Source organism: Antechinus flavipes, chromosome 1 (genome assembly GCF_016432865.1).
Source record: "Antechinus flavipes isolate AdamAnt ecotype Samford, QLD, Australia chromosome 1, AdamAnt_v2, whole genome shotgun sequence".
NCBI classification, from domain to species: Eukaryota; Metazoa; Chordata; class Mammalia; order Dasyuromorphia; family Dasyuridae; genus Antechinus; species Antechinus flavipes.
Genome location: NC_067398.1, coordinates 694,324,259 through 694,346,026, shown reverse-complemented (window position 1 = coordinate 694,346,026; position 21,768 = coordinate 694,324,259). Strand labels below are relative to the sequence as shown.

The 21,768-nt window shown below is 49.6% G+C and overlaps 1 protein-coding gene across 3 annotated transcripts in view; it reads right to left on the bottom strand.

Annotated features, from left to right (window-relative positions):
- The window catches only part of RHOF (ras homolog family member F, filopodia associated), a 48,622-nt gene that overhangs the window by 12,323 nt on the left and 14,531 nt on the right, over window positions 1–21,768 (bottom strand). For 2 of the 3 annotated variants that reach the window (XM_051972741.1, XM_051972740.1), the window contains one exon: window positions 18,329–18,416. In XM_051972741.1, the coding sequence (XP_051828701.1) occupies window positions 18,329–18,416 (88 nt within the window). Of the gene's footprint in view, window positions 1–18,328; window positions 18,417–19,028; window positions 19,309–21,768 lie in introns of those variants that run through there. The other variant, XM_051972742.1, reaches the window with a different exon arrangement.

Here is a 21,768-nt window from a genome sequence, read left to right as displayed (position 1 = left end):
TCCTTGGCAAAAAAACAAAAAGGCAAAAGCAGAATGGAGTAGTTCGGCCTTCACTCAATCAATTGTGATTTCATCCTATCCTCCCCAAGGAAAAGGTTTGTTCAGTGAGTGATGTAATTAGCACAGGAATTGAGACATAGCAAGTTCTTAATAAATGCATTTCATTCATGCATTTCAGTTCAACAAGATTTAGGAAGCACCTACTATGTGCCGGGCGCCGTGCTGGGAATACAAAGACAAAAATTCTGTAATCGTTGCTCTCGAGGAGCTTATATTCTGCCAGAGGACACATCTACACAGGCAAAATCCGTAACACGGATTTACATTTCAGCTGTTGATCAGTCCGTTTTTGATCACGTAGGACTCTTTGTAACCCCATTTGGGTTTTTCTTGGCAGAGGTACTGGAATGGCCTGCCATCTCCTTCTCCAGTTCATTTTACAAATGAGGAAACTGAGTCAAACAGGGTTAAGTGGCTTGCTCAGGGTCACCTGGCTAATACGTGGCTAAGGCCAGATTTGAACTCAGAAAGATGAGTCTTCTTGGTTCCAGGCCTAGGGCTCTATCCACTGTACTGCTCAGCTGTGAGGAGGGCGGGGTGGAGAGAGGAGTACCGCTATAGCACAAGAGAACAGAGCTACATGGACCTACTATAACAGAACTCTATGGGCCGTCTGTAACCATGTGTATACTGTAACAACCATAGGTGTGTGCTTTAACTATGTGGGTATACTACATAGATCTATTAATCTATACGGGTACACTATAACTACAGGAGTATGTCATAACAGAACTATGTGAGTATACTATAACTACACGAGTGTACTATAACACATATATATGAGTATATATTAAAATACTATAACAGAATTACATGAGTATACTATAACAGAACATATATATGGCTATACTATAACTACTAGAGTATATATATATATATATATATATATATATATATATATATATATATATATATATATATATATATGAATGAGTATACTATAACAGAACTACATGGACATGCTATAACTATATGAGTATATATGAGTATACTATAACAGAACTACATGGAAATACTATAATTATATGAGTATACTACAACATATATATATGAGTATATGTACTAATTGAGTATATATAAGTATATTATAACAGAGCTATATGAATATACTATAACTATATGAGTGAACTACAATATATATGGGCATATATACTAAATGAGTATATATGAGTATACTATTACAGAACTATGTGTGTATACTATATTACATGAATATACTATAAGAGAACTACATGGACATGCTATAACTATATGAGTATACTATAACATATATATGAGCATATATACTAAATGAGTATATATGAGTATACTATAACAGAATTATATGAGTGTATACTCATTATATTATATTATATGAGTGTATACAACAGAAGTATAAGATTCTAGGGCTGATAAAAAGTGAAGAGGACCTGGGCTGGTGGTTGTGGGAGTGAAGAGAAGGGGTTGCTGGGATATCTATCCCATTGATATTGAGGAGAACAAGACCTGAAACCTGACGGACGTGTGGAGTGAGGGGGAATGAAGGGCCGAGGAATGATTCCAGGTTGCAGACTTGAGGGACTGTAAGATGGCAGCGGCCTCTCCAGACACAGAGAAGTTAGGAAGAAAGGTGGGGGTTTGGGCGGGTGAGCGGGAAGATAATCTGTCCCACGTTGGATCAGGGAATTTGGGATGCTCAGTAGATATCCAGGTGGGAAGTCACACAGGAAGGTGGAGATGGGGGACTGCGGATCAGGAGACAGATGTGGGCTGGGTCTCTAGCTCTGGATGATTATCTGCATCGAGATGACAGGTGAACTGTGGGAGCTACGAGTAAGGAGACAGAAGAGTCCCGGAGTAAAGGTAGGAAGTATGGATGAGGGTGTCAACTGGGAAGACTGAGAAGGATCAGTCAGACAAGTGGGAGGACAATCAGGAGGGAACGGGGTCACGAAATCACAGGGAGGAGGCAGTGTCCAGAAAGAGAAGGGAGCTGATAGTGTCAAATGGTCCAGATACAGAAGTATACTGGCAAATATTATACAAGCGGCTCTCCCGCTTTGTTTTGTTCTGTTTTGTTTTAAGTATCCATGACATGCTTTCAAGTTTAATCTACATTAGTAACATTGTTTACATCACTTCCTTAAGTCTAGACAATCAACAAAACAAAAAAATCAATCTTCATTTGTGGTGATTTTTGAGGTATAAATGCTTATGCTGAGTTGGGGGAGAGACAGAGACAGAGGAGAATGAGAGCTGTAGCTGATACCTGAATAACCTGTTTCCCCCAATCATTATTATATTTCTGTGTCAGGTTTTTAATGTTTCTTGAATTCTTCTAGCAGGTGGTCTGTAGTAAGCTACTATTACAAGATAAGTTCTGTTTTCCATCTTATTAATCTTTTTCCCCTCCTGAGGCAATTGGGGTTAAGTGACTTGCCCAGGGTCACACAGCCAGGAAGTGTTAAGTGTCTGAGGCCAGATTTGAACTCAGGGCCTCCTGATTTCAGGGCTGCTGCTCCATCCTATTAATCCTGACCCAAATGCTTTTCACTAGGCTTCTTTGCTCCGGTTCCCACATTTTTAGGTACAGATGTACTTCTTCATGTTTGCAGCAGGGTAGAACAGGGAACGGAACACCAGGCCTGGAGTCAGAAGGATCTGAATTCAAATGTGACATCACTTCCTAGCTGTGTGATCCTGGGCAAGTCACTGACCCCTAAACTCCTCCATATGTATGTACACACACACACACACACGTATCACTAGATCATTTTTCACTTGTCTTGTCCTTCAGAATAAGGTCCGTCCTTTCTTACACATTGAGGTCACCCCCATCCCTCCCATCTTGCCCCTTGCACTAAGACATCTCCTTTGCCTCATTCATTGCTATGTTTGCACCCAGCTCCCCGAGGCCACGAATTTACTCACCGCCTCTCTTTCTGGACCCTGCCTTCCACCTGCCGTCGATCCTCCATACTTTTATTTTCTGCGGCCTACACTGTACCTGCTCCTCTCTGTGGTTCTCGCTTCGGCAGCCACATAAAGGTAATTCCCTCCCTCCTCCCACCCCTTCCAGTTCAAATCAACAAACGTTATTTAACTTTTCCATTTAAACTCCTTTTAATTGGAATTTCAAGGATCTAAGCCAATCCAGCCTTCGCAGTGCCCGGGAGACACACTCCCTGCCTGAGCAAGAGCACAATAGTCCTATTTTTAAAGCTAGGGACCAAAAAGCCTGAATCTGATTTTCAAATCCCATTTTTTCCTTCTTTCCTTTTCTCACTCCTTCCTTCTCTGTCCTATGCATCTTGAGCCAACTTGCCTTACAGAATCTTAACCACGGGATCCACCATTTCACTGAACTCAGTCAGTTAATAAGCAATTTTTACAGCAGTTACTACCCGTCAGGTTCTATGTTAAGACTAGAAAGACAAAGAAAATCAAGAAGCGGCTTTCTTACATGTTCTCCCAAATATGGCCTCTACCTCCAGGCTGGTTTTCCCTGCCTCGTCTAGATTGAGAGGCTGCTTTTGTAACTAATTGTTCACATCCCAAACTCCCTTTTTTCTTTTTGTATCTCCAGGAGTTAGCTCGGTACCTGCACATGGTAAGTGCTTTAAAAATATTTATCAACTCTTGTTAACTGATTTCTACTCCATTTTTCAGGGGAAGGGGAAATCTAGACCTGTGCCTTTCCCACACACTCTAGAATTTCAGATTTCCAAGGTTCTTCAGCCGAGTTGCCTGGAATACTCAGAGTTTAAGTGACTTGCCCAAAGTCACACAGCCAACTGGAATCAGAGAGGATCTGAATCCAAGTTTTCTTGCCTCCAAAGCCGACCCTCTATCCACTATGTCAGGCTGTCAGTCTCACCTTTCCGTTCTGAAGTCCCTACCTTTCACCCACAGAAGAGATAAAAAGATTGGCTTGTTTCCTGCCCAGGACAGCCCTCTCACTACTGAGATGCCCTTGGTTCCTTCAGGAAGTATCGGTTGGCTGCCCCAGAGTCGCTCAATACAAGTGGGTGGTACACACGGTGAGGTCGGCCGGGGCCTGGCAAGCTTTCCAACACGCCCAGGTACATGCCCTGGAAAGACGCCCGGTCGCTCCCTCTCTCGTGTCCAGTGGACCAGCAGCCCACCAATCACCGGCAGGAGCTCCCCCTTCTCTGGCCATTAGCAGCCTTTCGCTTCCCCGCGGGAGAGAAACCAACTGCACGTTGTTTGCCTGTGGCTGTTTCTTGGTACTGGCAGGAACACAAACACTGCACACTGGTCACCTTGCCCTTCGTGCCCTGCTGTTCTTGTGGACGGGTCTACTGGTTCATTCTCAGGAAGAAAAAAGGGATGGAGGAAAAGAGAAAGGAAGGAAGGAGAGAGGGAGGGAGAGAGAAAAGAAAGAAGGAAGAAGGAAAGAAAAGAGGGAGAGAAGAAAGAAGAGAGGAAGAAAGGGAGAAAAGAAGAAAGAAGAAAGGGAGAAAAGGGAAGAATGGAGACAGAAAGATAAGGAGGAGAGAGGGATGAGGAAAGGAAAGAGAAGAAGGAAGAGGTATGAAGAAAAGGAGGAAAGGAGGCAGGAAGGAGGGAGAAGAAGGAAGAAAGGGAGGGAAGAAGGGAAGAATGGAGGCAGGAAGATAAGGGGGAAAGGGATGAGGGAAGGAAAGAGAAGAAGGAAGAGGTATAAAGAAAAGGGAGAAAGGAGGAGGGAAGAAGGGAGGAAAAAGGAAGAAAGGGAGGGGAAAAGGAAAGAATGGAGGCAGGAAGATAAGGAAGGGAGAGAAAGGGATGAGGGAAGGAAAGAAGAAAAGGAAGGAAGAGAAAAAGAGAGGAAAGGAGGAGGGAAGAGGGAAGGAAGGAAGGGAGAGATGAAGGACAAAAGGGAGGAAAGGAAGAAGGAAGAGGGGTGAAGGAAAGAAAAAAGAAGGAAGGAAAGGAGGGAGGGAGAGGAAAGAAGGAAGGGGAAAAGGGAGGAAGGAACATGGCCAAATGCTGGTTGGTGGGTTTGCTGGGTACTTCATTGCCATTTTTCTCTCTTAAGAAGTGATGCTACAATAACTGGACATGTATACATATATTATATTTAACTCATACTTTAACATATTTAACATGTATTGGTCTACCTGTCATCTGAGGGAGGGGGTGGGGGGAAGGAAGGGGAAAAGTTGGAACAAAAGGATTAGCAACTGTCAATGCTGAAAAATTACCCATGCATATAACTTGTAAATTAAAAGCTATTTAAAAAATAAAGTAAAATAATAAATACTTTAAAAAAGAAAGAAGTGATGCTAGCCTAGTTCTCGGACTTCCTTTGAATGGCAATCAGCAGTTCCTGCCAGCCCTGAGCGTGTTACACCTCCGTGCCCTCTGTGGGAAGGTTTCAAGAAAAATTGCCCAACAGCACTGCACTGACTCAGATCCTTTCCACTCTGGCCACAACGCAGAGAGGGAATAAACATTCATTAAGTGCCTACTGTGTGCAAGACACCGAGCTGAGGGCTTCCCCCTCATTTAACTCTCACATCATCATCATCCTTGAGGAGGATGCTGTTCTCATCTCCATTTTGCAGATGGGGAAACTCCGGCCGAGAGAGTTAAGTGACTTGCTCAAAGTCACACAGAGAATAAGTGTCTGAGGCTGGAGCAAACTCAGACCTCTCAGACCCGAGCTCAGGGTTGAGCCTGCTGGCTCCCGGCTGCCCTAGGTTTCTATCAGGCCAGTTCCCTGTAAGACCCTGGACAAACATTTACCCTCCCGGCGTCCGTTTCCTCTTCTGTAAATGGTGCTTAAAAATAGCACGACAGCCACAAAGTGATGGCCACTGACGGAGAGTCTGAACATCAGTTCTGTGCAGAATAAAGCCCTGGGCAAATCGGAGCTCTCGTTATTGTTACAGAGAGGAGAGATGAAGGCCCAGAGAAGGGCAGCGGTTCGCACAAGAGGGCCCAGGCGGAATTCAGGCCGAGGGCTCTTCTCCCATGATCGGCGAGGAGACCAGCCCCGTTCCCCGTTACTTCCCCCCATACACACACAACGGCCCCCACTTCTATACTCCTATTTCTTCTCAGGGGCAGGAACTGTGCTCGATTCCCCGCCGCCCCCAGCCGCCAGTTGGGACCCGGGGAGAAAGGCTCAGTTCTAAAGTGGTTTCAAGGGGCCAGCGGTCCTAAGGAGCATCGTCGCCAGGTCTCGGCCAGGGCTGAGAGGCAGGAGCCCTTAGGGACTCTCTGGAGTCCCCTCAGCAGCCTCTGGAGGAGGAAGAAAAGGATCCCTGGCTTCGGCTCCCACGAAAAGATGAGAAGGGTCCCACCCCTCCCTCCCTCCCTGCCCTCCGGCCGGCTCCCAGGTGACTAACGGTCCTTGTCCTGCAACTCTGCACCCCGAGTCACGCGACATGGCGCACCAGCAGTCTCCGGGTTCTGGGAAGTCCCAAAGTCTCCTTATTCTGCTGCCCTAAGAGATGGGACGCTGGAGCCCACTGACCTGGTTTTCCTGAGCCTGGAGGGACTGATAAAGGGGGAATCTGGACTCCAGACCTGGTATCCCTCTCATTCTCCTTCACCAAGACAACTTTCCTCCACAGGCCCCAGCCCCATCTTAGCCTGAACAGGAGCTCTAGTTCCCCTCAGTGAGCCTCCTTGGCCCCAGAGAGTAAAATTCAACTTCAAACTCCAGCTGGAAGGGACGCTAGACACGCCCAGTCAACAGCTTCGAGGTGGCCTCTCACAGCAGCTCCCCAATCCCTTCCTCCCACCCACGGGACCCCCACCCTCGTCACTCTCACAGACAAGAGCAATGGCTTCCCAGACTATCATTCTCTGGTCTTTCTTGATTCCAACTCCACCAAAATAGTCTGAGGCACAGATTCTGTTGTCACTCTCCTGCTCAAGGAACTTCTATGGTTCCCTATTACCTCCAGCATAACATTCAAGCTCCTCAGCCTGGTCTCCGAGTCGTGTCTCACTCTGTTTTCCTAGTCCCGTTTCATATTCACACTCAAGCACCTTAGTCTGGCCTATGAGTCATGTCTCACTCCTGCTTCAACTAATTTTCCTAGTCCCGTTTCATATTCACATCTCTGATTTCTAATGAAAATGAACTTGGAGTTCTCCCCCAACCACAACACGCCCTTTTCCCGCCTCCGTGCTTTGGCGCATTGACTCCTTCTGCCCCCGCCTGTTAATCTTTTTCTTCTTCCAAGGCTGACTTTTTGTGCTACCTTATCTAACCCCCCTCACTGGCTTCCTCCACTCCCCCCAGGGGAGAAGTGTCTCCTTGTCTGTCTGGGTTTTTCAAGATGGTTCTAATTCTACCTTTGTCTGCCTCAGTTTCCTCATCTGTAAAATCAGGATAATAATTATACTCCCTGCCCCATAAGAGGCAGGGCGGTTCAGCGGAAAGTCAGCCAGTCAGCTCTCTTTGGCAAAGCATCTGGGAGTAAGTAACTTTCACAGCTAGGAAGTGTCTGAGGCTGAATTTGAACTCGGCACCACGAGGGCTCGATTTGCTGCACAACCTTGCTGGCCCTTCAGTCAGCATTAGTAAGCATGGCTAAGCAAAGGACTAAGGGCAGGTCTGAGTTGAAAGCACAGAGATATTTCTCATGTGACCTTGGATAGGTCAGTTCAAAAACTCCCGGGAAAACTGGGAGTCAGACCAAATGAGCTCTAAGGTCCCTAACTGAGCTTCTAAGATCTCTGAGTCTCTGATCCTGCAATAGAATTTGAGAGGACGAAACAAGCATTTATTAAGCACCTACTGTATATCAGGTATCATGCTGATCTTTTTTATAGATATTATTTGTAGTAATAAGTTAGAATAAAATTATCATAAAAAATTCTTGGAAACTTTGATGCACCCTGGAGCTGCTCCTGGGCAAGAGAGAAAGGCTAGAAGAGCCTTTAGGGGGCATTTGATCCATTCCCCTTATTATACAGATGAATAAACTGAGGCCTGGGGACAGGGAAGCTTGCCCAACATCCAAAATCACCCGGTTAAGTCATCCTATCAAAGTATTCAAAGAGTAGCTGGGTGGTACAGTGAGTGCCAGCCCTGGAATCAGGACCTGAGTTCAAATGTGACCTCAGACACTTAATGCTTCCTAGCTGTGTGACCCTGGGCAAGTCACTTACCCATGATTGCCTTGCCAAAAAAAAAAAGATTAAACATGATTTAAAGGATCTGATGGTGAAGGTTTTCACTTATTGCATTTCTTGAGCTGAGTAAACAGCAGGAGCTTACTGAGTGTGCAGTCCTCTGGAGAAAGTTTGTTCCTGGGCTGACTGAGCACCTCTAGCTAGCGTTTGGTCTCCCCCTCCCCACCTAAGGTCGCTGAATGACTATGTAATGAGCCCTCTCTGATCTCGGGATATTGATTAGGAATAAATGAGTCACACCTGACGCCCTCCCTCAGCAGGTGCAGAAAGTGTAACCTCGGGAGGGGAAATCCCTTCCCACGGGGCATGATGGGACGGCCAAGAAGCATCTCCTGTCCAACTTCGAGCTCTTTCCATTGTCACATCCTGACTCCGCCAGCCCCCCTCCCGCCTCTCCTCTCACCCCCACGCCCCGGTTTCCTGTTAACAGCAGAAAACTCTAATGCAAGGCCTGTGGTTCCCTTCGGGGAGGGTGTTTGCAACATACTGCTAAGAGAGGGGCCGCCTGCTGCGGGAGGCCGGTCCCAGCTGGCGAGGGCCAGTCCCAGCCAGAGAGGGCCAGGGGAGGCCGATCCCAGCAGGAGAGGGCCAGGGGAGGCCGGTCCCAGCCGGAGAGGGCCAGGGGAGGCCGGTCCCAGCCGGAGAGGGCCAGGGGAGGCCGGTCCCAGCCGGAGAGGGCCAGGGGAGGCCGGTCCCAGCCGGAGAGGGCCAGGGGAGGCCGGTCCCAGCCGGAGAGGGCCAGGGGAGGCCCGTCTCGCCACCAAGGACCTGCGCCCAGCCCCACTTGAAACGTCCCTCCTCCCTGATTTCTCATTCTGCCGTCTGTCCTGATTCCCCATCCATCCAGGTCCACCAAGGGCCCACCTCCACGTGTCTGCCCTTCTGGGCAGGAGAGGGTTCATGATATCAGGGGTTCCAGTCAGAAGGCCCTTTGGGGGGCATCTGATGCATTCCCCTTATACAGATGAATAAACTGAGGCTGGGGGCGGGGGAGCTTGCCCAGAGTCCACGATCACACAGCCCTGAGTGGCCCAGAGCTGCATGCAGATCAGGGACTCTCTCCACTTGCCCGAGCTGGAGCATGATGGGAAGAGAGAGGCCCTGACAGGGAGAGGGGCAGGGGACAAGGAGGAGGGTGAATGCACTGTCCCTGTTTACCCTGAGTCCCCACAGCACCCACTTCCCTCACTCCTCTACCTTGGGTCAGCAGGTTGCTTCCCTTGGGGGTGGGTATAGGGAAGCTGAGAAGATGTCCCCCAAGAATGATTTTTTTCCTTGCCACTCATTTTTAACTTTTTTTTCCCTTTGGACCCCCTGAAATGCCAATGGAGGTGAGGTGACCTTGACCTTGACCTTGGGGAAATCTGTCCTGTGGCAGGGAAGCAAGGGGGCCGCTCTAAGTCAGGGCAGGGGGCACTTCTACTTGCTTGTTTGTTTCCTACCCACCTCCATTTCCTCCCCAGAGGGATGAGCAGCTTGGAAACCACCCGCCCGTTCTGAATCATTTCTTACAGGTCTCACTCACCCTCGGAGACCTCACTTCTCTTTTAGCTGCTTTCACACGCACTCAACCCCAACATGTGGGGGCCCGGCTGTTCCTACCTGCTCCCTTTGACCCCTTGTTGCTGTTGTTCAGACATGACACCACATGGGGATTTCTTGGCAGAGACACTGGAGTGTTTTGCCATTTCCTTCTCCAGCTCATTTTACAGATGAGGAAACTGAGGCAGAGAGGGTGAAGTGTCTGAGGCTGGATTTGAACTCGGGAAGATGAGCTTTCCTGGTTCCGAGCCCATTGCTCGATGTACCGCGCCACCCAGTCAGTTCTGTTCCCAGCAGCTCTATGTTCTTTCTGTAGCTATGGCAGCACATTATTTACTGCAGGGGGTGGTGGGGGAGGCTTGCAAGCCACCGCTTATGGGTAGGTCCAGTTTTGCCGGCAGCACCAGGCTCCTCGGATCCTAAGCAAGCCCGACGGCCAGTTCCCTTCCCTGGGACTGGGTCAGCGCGTTGACCCCCGAGCCATGACATCGTGCCCTTCCCCTGCTCACTCCGATTGGTACGGACCTGACCTCCCACTGACTGCCCAGCCCTCGTCTTCTTCAGGGCAGATTCAGGGGTCGGGGAACTTGGCATTGGGCGGCCTAAGAAACCCCTCGGGGGCTGCCCAGAGACAAGGGATGGCCCCCAGGAGATGCGCATCCCCGTAGGGCCGACACTACCTTCTGACTTCCTCCTCTCACCAATGCTTAGCTTGGGGCTGGACACACAGTAGGTGCTTAATAATGCTTCTTGTGGGGCTGACCCCGCAGTTACTGTCCAGTCTGTTCAGAATCTGTATCAGAGTCTTCATGATCCCTGGACCACATCCCACCAACAGCATCTATAGGTTTTGGGGGCTTGGGGGGCAAAGATATTGGAACAGTTTGTCGTTCCCTTCTCTAGGGTATTAAGGCAAAAAGGTTATGTGACTTTCCCAGGTAGGGAGCGTCTGAGGCTGGGTTTGAACTTGTTCCAGGGCCCGTGCCCTGCTCACCGAGCCACCTGGCCACCTCCTGACAGCGTCGGGGGACTCCGTCTGAAAAGTATCCAGAGCAACGCGGGGATTCCCACTACTCTGGGGGGCTCTGGCTCGGTGCCCACCCCCCACGGCCGGTCTGGCTGCCCTAGAGGAGACCAGCTCCCAGCTTGTTATCTCTCCGCTGCTCCTCCTCCCCCCCAAGGAAGCTTCTGACTTTACCACAGTTTCCTGCCTGTGGGTGTTTCAGAGCCGGGGGAGAGGGTGGGTTACGGTTCTGCTCCTCCAGCCGCCCCGCCCCCGCCCACCCCACAGGCCTCTGACGCATCTGGGCCTTTTCTCCAAATTTCCCGGTTCCAAGGAAGAGCAGCACGGGGAGGGGGGCGGCAAAAAGGTTCCTTCCCGAGCCCCAAGCCCGGCGGTCCTTCCTTCTCCCGGCCTCTGTCCTTCCTGACCCCCGCGGCCCGAGGCGCACCCGGCTGAAATAACACCCACCACGGCCAGAGGGACGGAGCTGATCCACACCCCACCTTTGCTCTCCGAGACCGACTTGGAGCTCCTTTCCTCACCTGTAAAAAATGCCAGGGACTCGCCAAGGCCTCTAAGGGCCCTACCATTAGTGGAGCCACCAGGCCCAAGCTTCTCTGGATCTCACTTCCCCTTCCCAGCCACCGTTACTGGGTAGGTCAGGAGAGAATGGACTGATGAGCAAGAGGTCGGTCAGGAGGGCTGCGGAGCAGGGAGAAAGCAAGGGGAAAGCACCTACTATGTGCCAGAGCCCTGAGCCACCTACATACCTGGATGGACAAACCATCCTTCCTAAATCCTAATCTGACAGGAGATAGGACATTATTCCTCCCCCCCCCCCACCACCATTAATGAGTACGTCAGGAGAGAATGGACTGATGTGGTTGGTCAGGAGGAGATGACCTGAGACTGGAATCATGGGAGTTCTTACCCAGGAATCCACAGAGCAACAAAGATGCTAGGGATGCGTTTCGCATAAATCCACTCATTCCCTTGGATGGGAAAAACGATCCCTTTATTTTTCACTAATTCTGAACTGCAATCGAGCATTTCTTGCACCGATCAGTTTTTTTAAACACCGTCATGCGGCTCCACCTGCCCGAAGCCCCTTCCCACAGCGGCGTCCTGCCAGCCTGGAGAAAGCGCTTCCGCATTAGCCGGAGGTCTGGATTATTCCCGCTCTGCTTCCTACCCCCGTCTCTGACACGATAAACTAAAACGGCCTTTTTAAGAGACGCAGAGTGATAAGCCTGAGGTCGGGCAGATCCGAGTTCAAATTCAGCCTCAGACACTTATTAGCTGTGGGATCCTGACACGTCGCCTCATTTCGGTTTCCCTCAATTTTTTCAGCTGCAAAATAGGGGTTGAGAATAGCACCTAATTCTACTTATTGTGAGAATCAAATGAGAGAATAATTATGTAAAGGGCTTAGCACAGCACTTGGTACATAGCAGATGCCATATACGTGTTAGCCATTATTATTGGCGCATAGTGGATAGACGGCCAGGTCTGGAGTCAGACAGACTCAACTTTGAACGTTCAAATCTGGCCTCCGACGCTTCCCAGCTGGATGACTCTGTCAATTAACCCTGTTCACCTCAGGTTCCTCACTTGTAAAATGAGCTGGAGAAGAAAACGGCGTCCCATTCCAGTGTCTCTGCCAAGAAAACCCCAAATGGAGTCGTGAAACGACCGAACAACCGATTATTACTCTCCAGCTATTCCTGACGGAGGGGATGAACCTCCTTCTTAAAAGACAACTAGGATCAATGTGGAAATAGGTTTAGAAGAACCGTACACGTTTAGCCTATATTGGATTACTTGAGGAGGAGGAAAGGAGGGAAAGAGAAAAAATCGGAACGCAAGGTTTTCTAAGGATGAATGCTGGAAACCATCTTTGCATGGATTCTGAAAAACTAAAAGCTATTGTATATGTATATATTTAAAAGACAGCTAGATAGTGCAGTAGGGAGCTTTTCCTAGAATCAGGAAGATCTGAATTCAAATTCAGCCTTAGACACTTATTAGCTGATCACTTCACTTCTGTCTGCCTCAGTTTCTTTAATTGTAAAATGGGGGAAATTCTATCCATTTCCCAGGATTGTTGTGAAGAATAAATGAAAGAATATTTGTAAAACACTTAGCACAGTGTCTGGTACATAGTAGGTACTTAATGACTCCCCCCCCCCCCCCCCCCGCTTCGTCTTTCTCTCTGCTCTGCCAGCCCAGGTCCTCTGGATATCTTCTTCTGCCCCACCTCTTGCTCAGAGATGTCTCTAATCTGTATCCCCCTAACCTACTCATCAATAGTGGGTGAATATATCTTATCTCTCCCATCAGATTAGGATTTAGGAGGGTAATATGTCTATCCATGTATATAGGTGGCTCAGTGCCTAGAGCTCTGGCACATAGTAGGTACTTAATAATAATAATTTCCCCATTTCTTTCTCTCTGCTCTGTCAGCCCAGGTTCTCTAGTCACTTTCTCTTGACCAACCTCTTATTCAGGGCATCAATCCATATTCTCCTAACTTCCTCATTAGGAAGTGGGTGGGTATATCCTATCTCTGCCATCAGATTAAGACTTGGAAGGGATAGTATGTCTATTCATCTGTGTAGGTGGTTCAGTGCCCAGAGCTCTGGCATACAGTAGGTGCTTAATAATTTTTCCACTTCCTATCTGCTCTGCCAGCCCAGTTCCTCCAGCCATCTTCTGACCAATCTCTCGCTCTGGACATCAGTCTGTTTTCTGTATCCTCTTAATTTACTCGTTAATAGTATCTCTCCATCAGATTAGGATGTAGGAGGGATAGTATATCTATTCATCTATGTAAGTGGTTCAGTGCCCGGAGCTCTGGCACATAGTAGGTGCTTAATAATTTTCCCACTTTTTATCTTCTGACCAGTTTGTTCTCTGTATCCTGCTAATTTTCTCGTTAATAGTGGGTGGGTATATCCTATCTCTCCTATCAGATTAGGATTTAGGAGGGATAGTATGTCTGCCCTAGATGGCTCATTGCATGGAGCTCTGGGCTTAGAGTCAGGAGAACCTGAGTTCAGATCTGTCCTCAGATACCTCCCAGCTCTTTAATCTTGGCCAAGCCAACCTCCGTTTGGAGAAGGAAACGGTAGATTTGCCAAGAAAACCTCATGGAGTTATGAAAAGTTGGACAGGGCTGAACAACAGTAAATGTATTATCAGACTTGGATGCTCTTTGAGAGTGGAAGGTCCCTTAAGGCTGGGACTATGATCTGTTAGATACCAAGAGCAGAGATTAATAAACGCTTTTCATTTATTCATTCGGACGTTCATTTATCAGAAGCTCTGCAGGGCTGACGTAGAGTGCTTTCTTCCATCTGTGATGGAGTCCAAGTAGATTATATCCCCAGCCCTCCAAAGTTCCAGAATCTTATCCCAACAAGAACCAATGGAGAACCATCTGATCTTGGCTATAGCTGAAAAGTAGCACTAATAGACCCTGCCCCTCCCCTTAACACCCAGGGATGAGAAACCAAGAAGTCTATAATCACCGTCTTTCTAAACAATTCTTGGATGTTCTCTGTGTCAAAGGATCATAAATCCCTGTCAATGTATTAGACCCATGGATCTGTAGCTGAAGGAACCCCAAAGGCCATCTGGCCCAAGCCCTTTATTTTACAGATGAGGAAACTCTGGCTCAGAGTCGAGGCAGGATTTGAACCCCAGTCCTGTGACTCCAAATTTGATGCTCTTTCTATTGCATTACTCTGTCTCCTAGTGTCCTCATCTCTTCCAAAGGAGGCCTTGTTCATCTCCAGTAGAATATAAGCTCTTCAAGGAGGAAATTTCCTCATTTTTGCCTTGTAGCTCCACTGTGTCATGCACAATGCCTTGTATACAGTAGGTGCTTGTAAATGCTTATCAAACTGACTTGGATGGTAATCTCAGCTGCTATGATATGGACCAGCAATGAAATCTGGAGGTGGGCTGTGGGTCCCCGTATGTATATGGGAGCTCACAGACATCCCTGTCTCGTGGCTGAGAGGGTCCCGAGGGCCAAGAGTCATTGGCTACACTTAGAACCCTAGGTACCCACAAGCATCTTCATGATGTTAGTTCTCTCACATATTCGAATGGGATGTGGAGATTTAGGCAAAGCAATGAGGGCTTTTCTGAAATCAAGACCATGACCACAGGGATTTCCTCTCCTCCTCCTCCTCCCCTAAATCTATCAGGCACTGCAAGGATCTCTATATCTGGCCATCTGACACCGGCAATCAATTTTCTTTTCTGAGATTCATTTAAAAATGATAGGCCTGGACTTGCTGTTTAGGGTTCTTTGAAGAAAGCCCTTCATAAACATGGAAGTGTATACATGTGAAATATTATTCTTGCCCTAATATATTCTGAACTAAAGCCCCTCCCAATTCAGACATTTTATGGCATAAAGTCCCTTCTCTTTCAGACTTTCCATGTTCTAAGTCTTTCCTGTTTGTAACATTCTAGGAAAGCTATTACCTCTGACATTCTATGTTCTAAGGACTCCTGATAGTCCATGTTCTACCTGTGACATTCTAGGGAAACTATTACCTCTGACATTCTATGTTCTAAAGACCCTGATAGTCCATGTTCTATCTGTGACATTCTAGGGAAACTATTACCTCTGACATTCTATGTTCTAAAGACCCTGATAGTCCATGTTCTATCTGTGACATTCTAGGGAAACTATTACCTCTGACATTCTATGTTCTAAGGACCCTGATAGTCCATGTTCTACCTGTGACATTCTAGGGAAACTATTACCTCTGACATTCTATGTTCTAAAGACCCTGATAGTCCATGTTCTATCTGTGACATTCTAGGAAACTATTACCTCTGACATTCTATGTTCTAAAGACCCTGATAGTCCATGTTCTATCTGTGACATTCCAGGGAAGCTATTACCTCTGACATTCTATGTTCTAAGGACCCTGATAGTCCATGTTCTATCTGTGACATTCTAGGGAAACTATTACCTCTGACATTCTATGTTCTAAGTATCCTCTTGGCTCCGAATCCCATATTATCTTGTATCTAATCCTACATAATCCCAACCCTGACATTCTAATGCTCTAAGACACCTGGCCATGAACCTAAAACACTCCCAAGTGTGGCCCAAAGCAGATTAAAATGTGATTGGAAAATAATAAAATAAACAAAAAAGATAAAATATAATGTTAACGTGATTTTCTACTATTAATATGTGTTTACTATGTAGCCTACAGGGATTATTATTCAAGGTTTAATGATCTCCTTTTCTATTGGCCTTTGATACCGGTGCTTCAAGACACTTCCCATCTTGGGACACAGCTACATATTCTAGATACCTTTCCAGCTTTGACCTTCTCTGTTCTATGTGCCCTCCAGCTCTGACATTCTCCTCTAAGATCTCTCCCAGTGTAGCCAGGGTGTAGTCTAAAGTCCGCTCCATTTCTGATAGTCTATCTGCTAAAGTCCCTCCCAACTTAGACAATCTGACTACAGATTTGAGGGTTTAAAGTCTGTATTTTCTGGCCCCTCCCTGGGCTGACCTTCTCCCATCCTATGATTTGGACCACCCCCCTTCCCAATTTCCCCCTCTCGCTACCCCAATCCCATCCGTCTGGACTTGGAATGAAACCGAACCTCCTCGCAGACCTTTACTGTTTAGGATAAGGTCTTTGGACTCGATGAGTTTGACGATTCCTTTCTTTCTGAACCCATTTCTGTAGCTAGGGATGGAGGGGTCCTAGCACAGACCAAAAAGTTCTAGATACTTATTTAGATCCCAGTGAAAATCAGCCCAGATCTCTCTCTCCAAATGATCAAAGCAACAATAAACATTGGTGACAAGGCTCATGACTCAGGAGCCAACCTTAGCTAAGATACCTGGGAAATAAGTTGGGGGACTTGTGTGAGAAGTTTCAAAGCTTCCAAAGTTTGGAACTCAACCTTTTAAGCTCCTTAGAAAGGGAGTGATCTCATTTTTGTATGTATATTTCTAGCGCATGACATACACGTGGCGCATAGTAGGTGTTACATAAAAATTTACTGACTGATGGATTAATTCCTCCAACTTCAGGAAAGTTTTGGACAACGCCAAAGGGTGGTACAGCAGATTGAGTGCCGGACCCAAGTTCAAACATACTACTTGTGTGATCCTCGGTAAGTCACTTAAACTACTTTCTGCCTTAGTTTCCCTAACTGTAAAATGGGGACAATAACACCATCTACCTCACAAGGTTGTCCTGAGGATCAAACGGTAGGCTCAATAACAATATTTATTTTCTACCCCTTCTATATTAAGCATTTTCTTTAGCATCATTTGTATAAACCTGCATATTTATGAATCTAGTGGTCACCAAGAATTGCAGACCTCATGATCTTGCCTGATATTTCTAAAACTCTGTCCCCTTCCCACCTTCTGAAGCTTTCATTCAGCTTCAAGGAAAATAGGATGCTCTAGGAGAACGGTCTGGGAGTCAGGAGACCTGGGTTCTCAGTAGCTCATGAAGGAAGCACAACGGGGCAATGACTAATCTTCCAGCCTCAGACACTTACTAGCCGTGTGATCCTGGGCAAGTCCCTTAACCCATTTCCCTCAGTTTCCTCATCTGAAAAATGAGCTGGAAAAGAAAATGGCAAATCAGCCTACCAGGGGTCACCGAAGAGTTAAACATGACTGAAAATTACCGAACAACAACTCACTCACTAGGGGATCTTGAGCAAGTCCTTTCTGAGCCTTCGCTTTCTCAGCATAAAAGGACTGAAGTGGACCAGAGGATCTCTCAAAGCTCTCTTGAGCTCCAAATCCCATGACCGTGAAAGTGCCTCCCTCCTCCTCAATATTTCAAGCCTCTGTGGGTGCTCCCTGTGCGGGCAGAGATGGTTGCCCCTCGGTGATTGGTAAGGGCGTTCTGGAGCTGTTGGACCTGCCCAGTTGGTTGCCATCTTGCCCGAGAGGAGCTGGGGCTCTCTTAACTGAGCCTGGCTGGTCCCTGGTTCAAACTGTTGTTCGTTTAATTGGTTTTCCTAGAGCAGGGGTTCTTAATGGATCCCGGGGAGACTCACGGGGAGATGTTTATGTGTGTGTGCAGGGGGAAGGGGATTCTGTGAACTCGGAGGGAGGAAAAGTGGCTTCTTTATTGTCATGAACCTGCGACTGAAAGTTCCTTCAATCACTTAAAGACATTCTGAGGGATCCATGGGTATCTGACAGCCCCAAGGGTGTCCATGACGCCCTAATGTCAAGAAGCTCCCGGCTAGCCTCGATACTCCCCTTGCCCACTCAGGGATGGACATCCCCGCAAGGTGACGAGTCACCCGTGGAGTTTAAGGGCTAAATCCACGCAAGGTTCATCCTGAATGATAATTGCTAATTATCCACCGATGATTGTTTTATTATTAACCTATTACTGCTAATAATAGCATCCTGGGGTTCTTCGGCTTCCTCTCTCCCGCTGGGGGGGACTTGCTTCAAGAAGGGAAGGGAGTCAAGGCGGTCAAGAGGCTCTGGCTCTTGGGATGTCCCGCTCCTTCCCCGCTCCTTCCCCCCTCCGCGCTGGGAAGCCCCCGGGAGCCCCCACTCACCTGCTGTGTCATAGAGGTTCAGGATCACCTCCTTGCTGCCCAGGGTCACGCTGGTGGTGTACTTCTCGAAGACCGAAGGGGCGTAGTGCTGGGGGAAGGGACGACCGAGACGTCAGGGGGAGGGGAGAATTGGGGAAACCCGAGACACGTTTCATGCGGGGGGTACCCCCCCAGAAGGCCGTAGCCCCCCCGAAGGCCATAGCCCTGGTTGGAGCCTGAGGACTGGGGCATCCCCCCCCCCCAAGAGTAGCCAAGTTCTCGCACGTCTTCCCCGCTTGGTGGCCTGGCCGGGGGTGGGGGAAGGAGTTCCCCCGAACCCCACTACAGAGTTCCACTGGGAGGAAGCAGCACCCCCAAACCTGGAGGAGAGGGAGCCGATCCCACAGCCCCATCCCTGGCGCCAGTCCCCGCACTAGTGTCGGGAGCCCCAGCCTGCTCCTGCGTGGGGGGAGGGCCGAGAAGGGGGCCCCCCGGCCCGGAGCCCGGCTCCCCTCCCCGCAACTACTCCCCCCGCCTCCCGCCGGGGGCTTCCGAGAGCCCCGGACCCCGGCCGCCCGCCGTCCAGCCCAGCCCCGGGCAGCCCCCCGCGCACCGCGGGAGCGGAGGCGGGCTCGCAGCTGGGGAAGGGGCTGGCGAGGCCGTCCCCCTCCCATCCCCTCTGTCCCCCTCCCCATCCCCTCCCTCCCCCTCCGCTCCTCACCTCCGGGAAGGCCCCCTGGCTGTAAACCATCAGCAGCGAGGTCTTCCCGCAGCCGCCGTCCCCCACGATCACGATCTTCAGCTCCTTTTTGCCGGCGGCCGGGGCCGGCGTGGGGGCCGCGGCCGGGGCGGGGGGGGCGGGGTCTGCCATGGACCCCCGCCGCCTGGGCCCAGGGCGCGCGGGCTGAGAACCGAGGCCGCCCCGCTGCCCAAACCGAGGAGAGAGGCAAGTGTAGGCGCCTGTCGGGAGGGGGCAGGGAAGGGGAGGCGGAGCCCTGGGCTCCCGCCCCGCCCCGCGGCAAACCCGGGATCCGGACGCCGGCTCCCGGACCCGAGCATCTCTTCCCCCTCCGGGCCGGCGCGCCCCCAGCCTCAGTTTCCCTAAGGTCACGGACAGTCCGGGGTCGAGGGCCTTTGGAAAGGGGAAGGGGCGGGGCCCCTGCGAGGGGTGCGGGGCCCGTGGCTGAAGGGGCGTCCCCGGGAGCCGAGCACGCGGTTGCCCTTCCTGGGGGAAACTGAGGCGGGAGCAGGCAAAGGCCCAGGGGCTTGGCCAAGCGCAATCTCGTCTACAGTCCGGCCTTCCGTCTCCACCCCCACAATCTCCCGATTCCTTATCTCCCTTCCTTTGTCCCCGCTCTCCCCTCAGGCTGGGTGCTTCCTAAGGGCGGGGGAAGGGGGCAGACTCCCTTATCTGACCGAGCTCTCCATCACCCGCACCCCCTCCCCCACCTGAGGGAGCTCCCCTGCCGAGCCCTTCATCCTTGTCCACTCACAGAAGCTGCCCCCCGCCGACCGGGGCTCCTGCATCCCCGGATGTTATGCCCCCAGAGCCCCCAGCCCCTCCCCAAGCGGGAACGTTGGCACAGTGGCAGGAGGGCCAGAGAGGGAGTCCGGCCATCACAAGCGCGTGACCTTGGGCAGGTCACAAACTCTGCGCCTCGACTTCCCTCTCTGTAAACGAAGGGGCCTGGAGTCCACGGCCAAGAGAAGGGCTTGCTCCGAGGTCCCTTTCCGTCCTAAGTCTCCCATTTTTAGATTAAGGGGCTCCCCTGGGGGCTGCCTGTGCACACGCACCTTCCCCCGTTGCCATAGTGCCTGATCCAAGTCTTCCTGCTCCCAAACTCCATTGTATTTATTCACCAGTTTATTAAAATCCAGAGCAAACAGAGCTGGATCCCACACCAACCTCCTCCTCTTCCCTTTAAGCCAGAACTGCTTCGGAGGGGTCCTGGGTCCTTCTCCCCTCCCTTCTCATTTCTCAGCATCACTCCTAGAAAGCTGGAGTATTGTGGGATCTGCCGCCCACCCTGGAATACACAGGCTGCTCTGGGAGCCAGAGTTATACAGAATGGCACAGCTGGAAGGGCCTTGGGACACAGGATGGCACAGCTGGAAGGGCCTGGGGCACAGGATGGCACAGCTGGAAGGGGCATAGGATGGCACAGCTGGAAGGGCCTTGGAGCACAGCTGGAAGGGCCTTGGGGCACAGGATGGCACAGCTGGAAGGGCCCTGGGACACAGGGTGGCACAGCTGGAAGGGCCATGGGGCACAGGCTGGCACAGCTGGAAGGGCCATGGGGCACAGGATGGCACAGCTGGAAGGGGCCAAGGGGCACAAGATGTCACAGCCAACAGAGAACAAAAAGCACAGAATGTGAGAAAAGAAAAAGGAGGGGCATTAATGTGCAAATTGTCAGGGTTGGGTGGGACCTCGGAGCACCTAACAGAAGAGCTGGGAGGGGCCCTCTCATTTTATACAAGGACTAAAGAAAGTTCCCAATTCTAACTGTTCTTCCCATTTGATTTAGGAGGGGGCTGGGGCTGGAATCAGGAAAGTCTGAATTTAAATCGTCTCAGATATGAGCTGGGTGACCGTAGGCAAATCACTGCTGTCTGCCTCAGTTTCCTCAATTGTAAATTGGAAACACTGGGAGAGAGGGTTCAAATTCAGGTATCCCAGACCAGTTTTGCACTTTTAATGGCTGTATAAGCAAGAAAATTGCCCTGGAGTCAGAGTAATAGGAAGTAATTTAATTAAGTAATAGGGAGCCATTTAAGTTTATTTAGCAAGAATAACTTGGCCATGTGCCAGCCCTGAAATCAGGAGGGCCTGAGTTCAAATCTGGTCTCAGACACTTAACACTTCCTGGCTGTGTGACCCTGGGCAAGTCATTTAACCCCAATTGCTTCAGCAAAAAAAAAAAAGGAGTAACATGATCAGACATGTGCTTTAGGAAGAGTACATCTGCAACAGTGTGGAATATGGATGAGACGGGGGAAGGTAGCTAACATTTATAAAGCTCTGCAAAGCGCTTTCCAGATATTATCTCATTGATCCTCATAACAATCCTGGGAGTAGGTATCATTATCCCAATTTTTCACATGGGGAAACTGAGGCAGGCAGAGATCAAATGAATTTGCCCAAGATCAGCCAGTTAATAAATATCTTGCATTTGAACTCGGATCTTCCTTCCAGGTCCAACACCTCTACATTTGTCCGGGGAAGAAGATTTGGGGGAGGGGGGATTAGTGTGTTGGGGAGTCATGGATTTAGTTGCCTAGTCACGTCACAGGTGATTGAAGAGCTCTGGGCACTAAGTTAGGGACACAAATACCACCACAAGGACGGCTCTGCCCTCAAGGAGCTCCCACCCTAACACAGGAAGCTCATGGTGGGGACTGGGGGCCAAAACGGCCTTCCTTGTCATTCGGTGCCCACTTTGTGACCCCGATGAGGGTTT